This window comes from Andrena cerasifolii, chromosome 2 (genome assembly GCF_050908995.1).
Source record: "Andrena cerasifolii isolate SP2316 chromosome 2, iyAndCera1_principal, whole genome shotgun sequence".
Lineage (NCBI taxonomy): Eukaryota > Metazoa > Arthropoda > Insecta > Hymenoptera > Andrenidae > Andrena > Andrena cerasifolii.
The window spans coordinates 12,526,764-12,539,420 of NC_135119.1; the positions used below are offsets into that span (position 1 = coordinate 12,526,764).

The 12,657-nt window shown below is 45.3% G+C and overlaps 1 protein-coding gene across 2 annotated transcripts in view; it reads left to right on the forward strand.

Moving 5' to 3' along the window:
- The window catches only part of Syn (synapsin), a 38,082-nt gene extending 32,397 nt beyond the window's left edge, over window positions 1-5,685 (forward strand). For both annotated transcript variants that reach the window (XM_076830829.1, XM_076830828.1), the window contains exons 6-9: window positions 2,624-2,829; window positions 3,387-3,651; window positions 3,746-3,992; window positions 4,542-5,685. In XM_076830829.1, the coding sequence (XP_076686944.1) occupies window positions 2,624-2,829; window positions 3,387-3,651; window positions 3,746-3,992; window positions 4,542-4,714 (891 nt within the window). In that variant the 3' untranslated portion in view covers window positions 4,715-5,685. The remainder of the gene's footprint in view (window positions 1-2,623; window positions 2,830-3,386; window positions 3,652-3,745; window positions 3,993-4,541) is intronic.
- The last annotated feature ends 6,972 nt before the right edge of the window (window positions 5,686-12,657 follow it).

The window sequence follows — 12,657 nt, forward strand, 5'->3', positions numbered from 1 at the left end:
GTTCATGATTGTCTCGGTTTGTATATAAAACTGCGTTTCACCGGCGGTGAGACGGGCATTATTTTTAGTGCGGTTCAAGTACGAGAAACAAAATCGAAGGCGACACCCCAGTCTGCCCTGTCGGAGTCCTCGAAAGTCCCCTTGAGCACGATAAATGATTTATCTCCGTGTCCCTCGCCGTTGATCTCCGTCGTTGGTGTCCGTACCAGAAGAGGTGGGGAGCACGCGTCCAGCGGTGCTCAGGAAGGCACTTTTGCGACACCCACGTGCCGGCGCGAACACGTGGGTACGTACGGATTGAGCACTGTTCTAGCTGACTATCAACGATGCCAGTCCATCGTGCTCGGACCCGTGGGGCAATCCATTAAACAGTTACTTCCTTTTTTTCCACGTCAGCGCTCTTTGCGAACAGTCGACGATGACCTCTGCACCGTGCTGCAACAACAAATTCTATGGAAAATCGAACGGTTGTCGATTGACAGGCGATCATTCTGAATTTCTTCGAAGCTGTCGAAAGGTACAGAAAGCACAAGATTCGTCGGAAGCGAAACGGATGAAGATAGTGGCAGTGACACTTTGTGGCTGAAGACTGATCGATGTTTGCGACATATTCTATCACCAGAGAGAGAGAGAGAGAGAGAGAGAGAGATGACTTGCATATAAAAAGATGGGAAATGTGTGCATATATCCTTGGTGTCAGACGCCAGCCACGAAAGTGTCTCGTTCAAAAAGGTCCTAAGGCTTACCATTACTGGAACCGTCCACTTAAGCTCTCCTGACGCTGTCTTCCTTCTATCAGCGAGGGAATTCCGTGGTTATCTGTACTAACGGGATACGGCTGGAAAGCGTTCATATTTTATGCCGTCTTTACCCTCTTTTCCCCTAACTCGATTACCGTAATCGGAGGAAATTCGTGATTGCTGGAGATGCTACTCTACAGGTGGTTCCTCATCAGAGGGGGAGAAACGTTTATCGAGGGTGTTCCTAGAAGCAAGCTATCGATACTCTACGACGACATCGTCAACTTACCAATTATACACGTGAACACTTAGATCGTCCCTTAACTTGTACTGTTGGATGCAAGAACGGCCTCAGGACACTCAGACCCTTTTTGCATAAAACGCGTTAGATTCCTCATTCTTTTCTACACTTGCCATCTATATTTCATTGCCGTATCTTCAAAATTTACAGAGCTATGGTAAATTTTGTGAATCGATGTTGACCAACTCACCCTAATTCGTAGGTATCCAACAAGGGAAGATCCCGAACACGAAAATTCAAAAAATTCTGAAACTGTAAATATGCAGAGGATTTCCTCCTGATTACAACGCAATTTCGGCTATTTTCCGATTTTCTGAGTTATAACTTGTGCACTGTAAGAGAAAGAGAAAAAGTTTCAAGACAGAAGTTACTTCGTTTAATTAGATCTATCATTTGGTAAAAAAATTATTTTACAGTTCACGAGTTATAACACAAAATTGAAAAATAACCGGATTTTCAGGGGTCAATTACACCGCCTTAGAGTGAATTTGGGCAGCAAACAAAAATTGCGTTCTAGTCAGGAGCAAATTCTCTACATATTCACAAAGTTTCAGAATTTTTGAAATTTCCGGGTTCGGGATGTTCCCTTGTAAGCCAAACATACATCAACCTGAACATGATACAATCCATGACTATTTCTATGACTATATTTTTTCAATATTCCATAGTACTTTCAAGTATTATGCAAATATTAAAAAAATAATAAAAACCAATGTTAAAGAACAATATTTTATCTATATTTCTCTATTTTATGCAAGAAGGGCCTGAGAGAGCTACAATTAAAATTAATTTCACTGATTAATTTATTACATAACTCCCATTGTAATAATGCAACTACAAAGGAGAAGTATGAAATTTTGATATATAAAAAATATCTAACATCGTAATACTTACATAAACTTTTTTCAAAACTGACTTTTGGCACTGAGGCCCTACTCGCTTCCAACAGTACAATTGTATATTATATAATACTGTGCCTGGTGCGACTTGTATTCGCTGACCTAACGCGGATTAGTGTTCTCTGCGCAGCAAAGCCGTTATTGCATAGCAAGTAAAGGTTTCCCAAAGAAATACTCCTTCGGGGGCACGAAAAAAAATAGATCCCGAGGGTGCGTTTCGCAAACAGTTACTGGAAACAACATCGCCCGCGGATGTAACGGCTCGCGAGCAGTTATCAGCGTGTAATAATCTTTCCCGACCCACGCGACTATTGTAGACTGCTTAATCAACCGCCCGCGTATCGGCAGACTTTGATCTTCATCCACAGATGTCGGCTAATGTCTCCGATTATTGAAGACAAGCCGGGGGACCGCTGTAGGCGTCCCAGCGGACTGGTTCCCGTCTCTGCTAGATAGGAATGCAGAATACGTGGTACATTGTTAATCGATTCGCCGTTACTGGACGCGGAAATCCACTAAATAAATTCTGAACGGCCGGGGCGTTTGTCGTTGGGTTGTGCAACGGTTACAGAGTCGTTGGTACCGACGACTCACTCGGTCCAGCCGCTCCGGGCGGCTCGACCCGTGCGCGCGCTCGTAACCGCCGGTCGCACTCATTATTCTCCTTGATTATCTTTTTGCAGGTGAGCGCATCTCGTTATCCGGTCGTGGTGAAACTTGGACACGCCCACGGCGGAGTGGGAAAAGCTCGCGCCGAGACGAATCAAGAGTTTCTAGATCTGGCCTCGTTGGCGGCTTTGGCGAACACCTACTCCACCTCGGAGCCGTACGTCGACACTAAGTACGACGTGCACGTGCAGAAAATAGGCAATAACTACAAGGCGTTCATGTGAGTGTCGCAAAATCTCTGTCCGACTGATCGCGCGCCTTAACTGTGCCCGCAAATGTCACGGGAGCCTTGCACCGGACGCGAACTGACGGGAAATGTCATAATACAGGGTTCACCCTTGATTAGTGGGGTGAAATACTTGTTGCGTCTGTTCCAATGTGAGAGCAGTTACGAAACCATAAGTTTCCTACGGTCTTATGGGTAGGAGACACGCGTTTCTAGTATTCACAGCTACGCTTGCTAACACTTTGATCCCACAGTCGCTCGTCGCGAGGCTGTGGTTAAATAAATATGTACACAGGCACGTGAACATGCGATAAATAGATCGGCACATTGTGAAGCCGTAAATTGGTAAATTGGCTGGAAAAAGTTGTACGTTCGATTGTCAGTCGGAAGTAATCAGGTGCGAAGTATTGAAAGAGAAAGATCCTCATTTAGACCCAACCCTGCCGGTTGAGGGTTAATCGACCAAGCAACCGCGATGAATGCAGCAATGCGTTACGACCGCGAAACTGTTAGGACCGCTGGTAATTACGGTTTGTCGATACTGCCCCCAGGCGGAAGAGCATCAGCGGAAACTGGAAGTCCAACACCGGTTCGGCGATGTTGGAGCAATTAGCCGTGAGTGAAAGACATCGCGCCTGGGTCGATCACGTGGCCCAATTGTTCGGTGGATTGGATATCTGCGCGATCGAGCTGTTGGTCGGGAAGGATGGTCGAGAGTACATCATCGAGGTGAACGACAGCGCCTTGTCGTTAATGGGAGACTCGCAGGAAGAGGATCGTCGCCACATCGCGGACCTTGTCACCGCCAAGATGCAGGTAAGACGAAGGCGTCCGATATCCCCATTCAACCCACTTGTTCCTTTCTGAACAAGGAGCTCCTCGTTAATACGATCTTCCGTTTTGTGCTTAGGTATGCTGTCGACCCCAAAGCGTGTTGACGAAGACTACGTCCAGAGGGTCAATGTCTGGCTCCAGTCAGGCAACCAGCCCAGTAGAAGATCGCCCTGCTCCGCCAATTCCGCCTCTCGGATCGCATGGGAGCATGGGATCTATGGCAAGCACAGGAAGCTTAGTGTCTGTAGGGTCCACGGCCGCAGGGGCGGCCGATGCGACCAGCACTGATAGTCATCATCAACTGCAACGTCGTGATTCTCAAGGTCTGTGCGCCTTTGGTTCGTTGGACGATCATTCGTCACCTGCTTCCGATGCACCGCGAGACGAAACAATTTACGATGCGATTTCTTTTGCTCTCACCCCCTAACATGGTTCGATTTCATAAAAAAATAGTCCCTGAAAAAGATTATTGCAATCGGGCAACAGGAACGGGTGCCCACCAGGCTGTAAAGTTTAGAATTCATCAGTGGTTTAAATTTGAAGAATTTCTCAAAAATGGTAAGTCCTGTCGAAATTTTGTTGAAATAATATTAAAAGAGCATTCGATAGGGCTTACCATTTTTGAGAATTTCTTTAAATTCAAACCCTTGATGAATTCTAAACTTTAAGGCCTGATCGGCTTCCTTTTCAGTTGTCCGATTGCAATAAACTTTTTCAGGGACTATTTTTTTATCAAATGGCACCGTTGCAGGTGAGAGTAAAGAAATACAAACAAAAATTTGACAGATATAAATAAGGGCCACCTTAGTATACAGCATCAAAGTGAAACTCTATAATTTGCATTATAATTTTCCGAATTCTGTTGCCCACAGCATCGCAATCGAGTACAGTGAGCAGCGCACCATCCGTTGGTAGACGCCAGGAAGAGCCTCCACCATCCAGAGTACCTTTCCACAGGCAAGGAAGTCAGTCCCAGGGCGAAGACACCGAAGACACCATGAAGAATCTTCGGAAGACGTTTGCTGGGATCTTCGGAGACATGTAAATGAACCGAACGATCGCGCAGCATCAGAGAAGGTCGTCTTAATGTTATCACGATTTAAGTTGAACGAAGGAGAGAGGCGTTCCAGGTGGCGATGAGTTGAATTCTTTATAGAGTTCCATTAATGTCACATGTATTCCACGTGGATCCTTTGTTGTTACACGGCTCGATTGAAAATGTTCAGGCTGGTCTGATTTAAGGTAAACGTTAATGTTCGTTGAGTGGTGAACGTAACACCTGTATATTTGCAGATCATCAACCATGACTAAGTGACACTCGCGTACTCGCGCGCAGGCCGCGACGTAACGATATAAATTTTGCTAGCGCTCCACGGCGATCTGTATAGGCATAAACATAACCCGTTAATCGTTCTATTTAAAAATTCGATATTCAATTGGTAACTTCCGTTTCGACGAAATTACGGTAAACGCGACCTACAAGTCATTCTAATTCATTCTTAATCTCGTGACTATGATTTCACTGTGAACGGTGGTTAATTAATCTTGCGCATCTCGTATAGCAGTTGCATCTAAATTAACTACGTGTTTCGATACCAGGGGGGAGGGAGGGAGGGGTGGAAAAATAATTGAAGGGGGATTAGGAGGAGCAGAGGGAGGAGAAGTCGTGGTCGTTTATGTATATTAAAAGGGGGGAAAAAATGGGGGAGGGAAAGTAATGTAGGTTCTATGTATTCGATGTATTCAGCATTTAAATAGTGGCTAGGTAAATTCTCAGGTTAAACTGGACAATGTAATGCTTTTCGAACGTCCGTTTATGTTTCGTTACCATCGACGTACCCGTTCTGCATACCACTCGGTCTCGTTTACGGGAGCGCAGCACCTCTGGTTTTCGATTCGAGCAGGAAACAGCACCATAGGGCCCCTGTCATCTCCTCATCCGACTTTACTTCAGGCGATCCGCACACCTTTTTAGGCTTAACTTTCGATAATATAGCATTCGCCTAAACAAACGGGGAAGGGAAAAAAAATCAAGAGAGAGAAAATTTATGGGAATATAAATTATTGGGAGAAGGATGTCTCGCAGTGAAATATTTGTAAAATTTGTTAAAATATTTGTAATAAGCCTACGTCATTCAAAAAAATGATCGAGGAAAGCATAAAAGAGGAGATTCGGGCATTATACTGATCATTCGGCTAGAGAAGACTTTCGTATCGGTCGCTGGGCGTCCGTCATTCGGCGTCGACGTCAGCTGGAAGAACGAGATCTACGAATCTGTATCTTAAGCGCACAAATAGTCATTAAGCTTTCGAGGTGGGACAGTACGTTGACATCGTGCATGCGAGCGAACGCAACACTTTTAGACCGAGACGGGCTATGGTTGGGACAAAATTTCTCCTGTGGGTCGTCGGCTCTCTCATGAACGATACACTTTTGGGCATATAAAAAATTCGTCGGCCGGCGACCGATCTATTTGGATGATAGTACGAAATTCGTCGCATCGATTAAGAGAGTGAGCATACCTCGATGTCGAAAACTGTCCTCGATTCCAATAACGAACCGCTTATTTTTCTTAAATTTTCGCGCGTCGTGAGTCGTTGACGAAGGGAAGAGGAAGATGTTGCAGATGGCGACTTAGCAGCTGGTGAAAATTCACGAAAAATGAAAAACGTTCGTTCCTCCTGTAGAGTTAAGATCATTGCCGTGAAATCAAAATGTAATAAAACGGGCTCGCGAATCTAGACACGGGAAAGGGAACGTGGGTTACTAGGTGTCACGCGAGAACGACGAAACATGGGCATTCGAGCAAAGCGTTCGATGGTCTGCAAATATATACTCGTGTTTGTTCCCCCGAGAGAGAGATTCGGTTCTACAGACTTCTTTGGATTGGTACTCGGACAGAATCATGGGCCGATATGAGATCGATCGGCGACGATTGAGAAAGAGAGAACGATAACGTCTATATCCAATGATCTCAATTTTACCTTAGCGTAAGGGCCGATGAACGTGAAATGACGAAGATAAACCTCGTGGTGTCAGCTTTGAAGGGAAAAAAAAGCATTCCTTCTAACACTCTGTTGCACTTACTTTCAATACAGCTCGATATCATTTCGTTCGGTTGAAAATTCTTGAAGTAACACCGATAGAAACATACGTTTGCTGCAGAAACGCGATTGGAGTTAGGGCTGTAAACGAGAAAGCGAGTTGCACCTTTTTTTTCGCGACAATTCGGCTTCTTTTCTGTGCTGTTGCCGATTAATTACTTTATCGGTGTATTGGATTCGGGAATACACGGCAAGCGATACGCATACGCGTAGATGTAAACTTGATCCATCCTCGATTGCAGTATCTAGGTTTAATTGGAAGCGACGAATTAAACGGCGCGCACAGTTGGGAATTAATTTGAAATAATTAGGCGTCCAAACGGCTTGGTTTTTGACGTGCCTTGATACTTAAGTGCCCTTCTTGTCACCCTTCCTCACTCATCCGTAATAGATGATTCCGTCGTTTACACTTCTTACTGTGCACTTAACCATGAGATCTGTTATTTGTACTTTTTTATACGAGACGCGTGCCCCATTGCATTTGTACGATCACCGCGACGAGACATTTTCTTGCTCATCGATATCGTGGATAAGTGCAGGTACACCGTCCAATCTTGAACGATCTGTCACGCGAACGAAGGCGTTAGTTTCACGCGAAACGTCGGTTGTTCAAAGGCTACACGACACTTGCGATAGCTCGATCAGTATACTAATTCCGTTGGATCACTCTGTTACAAAGGACTGTTCGCTGGTCTATTTACGTTGCAATTTGATAATAGTTTTAGTGGTTTCCACGGCAGGCAGTGGCACATAGGAAGGATAGAGTACGAGAACGTAGAGTCGTGAGAATAGAGCAGGAATTACAGACACACCCCTCGGAATGTACCCAATCGAATCCATTGAAATTTTACACGCACGTCTGATGCGCGATCGAAGCAAAACGGGACAAGCTGTAACACATCAAACGGATATCAAAATCATCGACATTCAAATAATACTTTAAGGGCTAACGAAATAAGAACCTACACTCGTAATTACTCCTGGACAATCTTTACAGCTGGGAAGTTGCAGTTGCTCGGCAAAGTATGTACAAAGGTCCTCGAGGAACGAAAGTTTGAAACTCGCTTTCGGAGCTGACGCCACGATGCGGAACGAAACGAAAGCTTTTAGGGTGCGCTTACACCGACGCGTTACGCAACTTGCACAGAGTTCTGGCATTGAGTTTCTTCTGACGAGTCATTCAGAAAGCGTTCCGAACAATTGAGAACACGAATAAGCCTCGATTCGGTTACTGTGCACACCATCCTTTCTACGAGTCGTTGAAATATCGCGGGCACATAATCGAATGTTGCTCCCATTCACCCTTGATTGGCAGATTCGATGCCGAAATCTTCTGCAGCTGAGCGAACGCACCCTGGCAGGCTCGTTAAGCAGGAGACGTTTGATCTGTACTGATACGTAGACGCGGTTAAAGATAACGACTATCTCAGGGGTGCAAGTTTAAGCACTATGTAGGATAGGAAACTAGAAGGGGCAGTTGGGTTCAAACGTTACAGCCTAGACGAATCAACGGCATTGACTTCGATCTTAGCAGCACTTTTTCTTCTGGAGAAATCGCAGCGATTATCCATTCACGGGGAAATTGGGAATTGGACCGAGAAATGTTACACGATCATCTGTTCACCACCTTAGAAGACGGTCCACATTTTGTGAAACACATTAAGTAATCGAGCATTAATGTTGATTGTTACTTTTCACCTCGGCGTACTTGTACATTAATGAGCTGTTCAGTTCGTATAGTTTAGAATTAAGTTTAGCGCAACCTAATCGCGTAACGATTGTGTTCCCACTAGGATCACACAGATCATCACCCAGCAATCGGACGCAACACAGTCGTCAGGCATTTTGTTGCTTGATCGTTATAAAATCCCTTAGGTAAATGACCTTATCATTTGTTCTAGTGCCCGTGTGATGTAGTGTGCAGCCGTTAATAACACCTTTCTATCCCCCTTTTTAAATCGTACTTATGTATACAAAAAACGATGTTTGATTTCGTCGTAGCGACGTTCCAGTAATACCCATTAGATCTATAGATCCCCTGTTCCACGAAGCCAGAAACTTTGCACCGCCTTGTATCTCGTTTACTCCTCTTTTCCTAGCTTACTCTAATCCCGTCACTTTTCCCCTTCTTGCCGGACATAGTCTTAGGATTAAGCTAAACTATTTAGGATCCCTTGTCTCCTGTAATAATGTGGTTGGCCAAGGTTCACCACGGATAGATATTCCAAGGCCGTGGAACTAATTAGATGCCTTCTGTAATGGACACCGTATAAACGAAGGTGAGCAAATGAAGCAGGCATGACGCGTTGATAACGTTACGATAAGGTAATTTCGTGCTACTGTCACCCATCCTTTCGTAACTTCTTTCAAGGTGCTTGACTTGGTCTCGTAGAAGGACCATGCAACAAGCTACGAAAACTCGTGGAATCGAACAGCCTAGGATACGTTAAGTAACGATTTCAATCGTCTCGCCGAGTATATCGAGCGTTCTGCAATTGCGAAGCGGGACTGAATCTGTCGCGCGCCGGTCGAGTTGGCCGATTTTTAGGCGTACGATGCCAACCTACATAGTGCCTCTCGTCGCTTTCCTTCTCGTCTATCCATTTCTTTCCTCCCGACCGCGACGCTTTATTATCCGAGCGTGATCCTGATTGCTGGACACCTATCCCATCACTCCTTTCCTAACACCATCTACGGGTCGCGGAAACGAAACACCAAAGAAACTACGAGTTATCACTGTACAACGAATCTGGGAGGGTCGCGAATATCGAGCAACCCTCTCGTACTAAAACGTGGCCAACTAGACAGAGCAGACAGGTTCGTTTCGGTCCCACTCGCAAAGGAAACGCTCGACCGTTAATTACGATTATTCAGTGTCTCTGTGTAACGAATTTAAGGATAATAAGAATAATAATGGTTAAGGTGAGATTATTATCGTCATAGGCTAGAAGGTACGTTAGGCTCGATGTAACCGTGCGTTACCAACTTGATTTCAATGAGTGCTAGCCACATGTACTATAATCACACTTATTGACACTCGTAATTCTCGATACACAAATATATATATATATACACACACACACATACAACATATATATATATATATATATATATATATATATACATATACATATATATTAAAATATGATATGCAACAGTTAATGCTTATCGTCCCGAACAAACGGCAGTCTAATAGCCTATTTGTTCTAGGGGCGTAGTGTGGTGTTATAAGGTGTGAGAGTATCAGGTCTAATTAATTGTAAATTGGTCGGAATGCTATTTAACTAAATAAGAAGAATGCAGTGGTAATGGAGCGTCTACGTGCACGGAGCGCCATTTCATCCTCCAGGAATGGCCCTCTGACTCTCGTCGAATGATTAGCCTCTTTTAATCGTCGACCGGAGCCGTCGTGGCACGGGAGGCGATCCTCTGTTATATTCGATATCAATTGTACGACAATATAAGGCATTATAGGACGGGTGACACGGTAATCCGCGATCACTCCCCTCGGAGACGAGACAACTGTGAGAGAGTAGCGTTAGTGTTTAAATCGATGTTCGTTTCCGCGGCGCATATATCCCAGATGCGTCGCGGAAATATCTAGCGTACCAATGGAATCGCGCGCGCGGACCAACCCTCGAAATCGTTCGCTGTCCTCCCGTAACTTCGGAACGGAGGGCCGCTTGCATCCTCCTTGCAATCGAGTGCGATCGTTCGACCGCGTGCAACCATCGGACGCCGCGTCGTCGATCAAGCGGATCGTCCCATTTTCCTCCGCGCTCGTCGATCGGGGCCCGCTCGAGGGCCAAGTTCCTCGGGTGTCTCGATTACGGGCTGCTGAACGAACAACGAATCATCAGGGGCCAAGCCGGCGCGGTCGCGAGGCGGCGCACCGTGGTTTCCATCGGTACGCAAAAAAAAAAAAAAAAATCACGCGAACACGATTATTTACCAATCCCCCGATTGTACGACTATTTATTACGTTTATCTAATCGCCATGTAAAACGAGGAAGGAAGGGATGTTAAGTAAATATGCGTAAAATGCGAGTTCTATCTGTCATCGTTTAGCCGTTAAGAGATCATCACCGAAGTAATTGGGGGGTAACTCTGACAAAAAAAAAAAACAGTATGCGTATAGCGTTAAGTGCAGCACATTGAGAATTCCAGAGAAAATGATACAAGTAGCACAATGTATAGGATCGTGTATAGGTAACAAGAAGGCATGCGTAAAGAGACGCCGCGCCGGCCGCTGCGTCGGGTGCTCGTTACCGATCCTTCTCACGATTCCAATCTAAAAACGCGTCCCGCACGGCCGACCGGCCGGGATGCCCGTCGAAATTCTTCGAGATACCGTGGAAATGCTTTCGATCGACCTCCGTAGGACGCCGGCTTCTACCTTGCCCCGAGGTGTGTGGCGAAGGTGAGACGATCCTCTCCGAGGGACCGTAAGATAGCTAGGAGAGGCTGATAGGTAACGAGCATTATATGTTTCACGGGTCATCGAGGGAGTCTTCCTCTTAAGGCAGCCGCAGAGGCAACGACTCCTGATGACCATTTTATGGCCTCAATTCAATCTTCATCAGGGGTCGAGTGCTCCTCTCCGTCGCGTTGTCGTGTCTCGCGCGACGAAACGATCGTTCACTCCGACGACGATTCGAACAGCTGGCAACCGAATCGCGGGTTCCTGATAAACCCGCGATATTTTGCGCGGACCGATTTTAACGTCCGGCAAGGAAATCCCCGGTAGTTATAGTGGCTTATGTAGAATTCCTCGCCATAATTCTACCAGGGGGTAGTTTCCTGCCGACCCGACGAGCTCTCCCTCCTTTCGCTGGGTTTTCCACGGGACGCCATTCAGGACATTTCGATACGTGACGTGTTGTGGAAAACTGCTGGGCGAGAGGTGCGACGATTAGGTGAAAGATTGGACCGCGTGTGAACGAATATTATCGGCGTTCCTTCGATCGTCGAAACGAATCGAAGGGGTCGCAAGATCCTCTGCCGTACTTGCGGTCAGATTATCCGGCGTGGAATTTCATGGCGATGTCACCGTGAGACATCCGACGTGGCCTGCCCGCAGGTAACAATGGACGTTGCGCAGTCTCTTCGATAGAATTCTGTGTATCATCCCAATGCATCCCATTGCCATACACGACTGCGAGGTCGTTATGGTTGTTAAGACATTGAAGATAATTAAGAACTCTTTGACGAATTCACCTGTCTCATTGTGTTATGTACACACATTTATAAATATATAAATATATATATATATATAAATATACATGTTGAAGTTACCATTACCACTGTGATGGACATTTACTGAGAACCAGCGCGATCGGAAGAATGACATGCACTCAGATTACCACACCTTACTACTTCTGAGGCTGAATGACGCGATGTTCTTTCAGATTCTGATTGAAAAGGAAACAGGCTGTAAGAAAGGCAAACGCTAGCAACCGTAAACAATAATTCCAGTATAATCGTAACACGAAAGAAACCCTTTTAATTCTGTGCTATGGTGCCGGGACACCGTGTAACCCTGGGTGGACCGTTTAGGGTCTGCTCCAAACGCGATACCGTAAGCTAAACTGTAATAATTAAAAAAATATATATATATATATAAACATTGAGCATTATACCTTGGACTCTTGTCAGTTTCACAACCTAGCTTCCCATTGATCACACTATGTTTTTGCTCACTTTATCTTTGTATTAATACATGCTATGAAGACAGTACACGAGTAAGATATTTTAAGAATTTATTAAAAATATTCGTTCGGTACATTACTTTGACAGAAAGTGGAGTAATTGTTTCGATAGACAAAGCAACCGACTCTGGGTGGATTATAGTCAGGAGCAGTGGATGAAATATTTAAACGACGC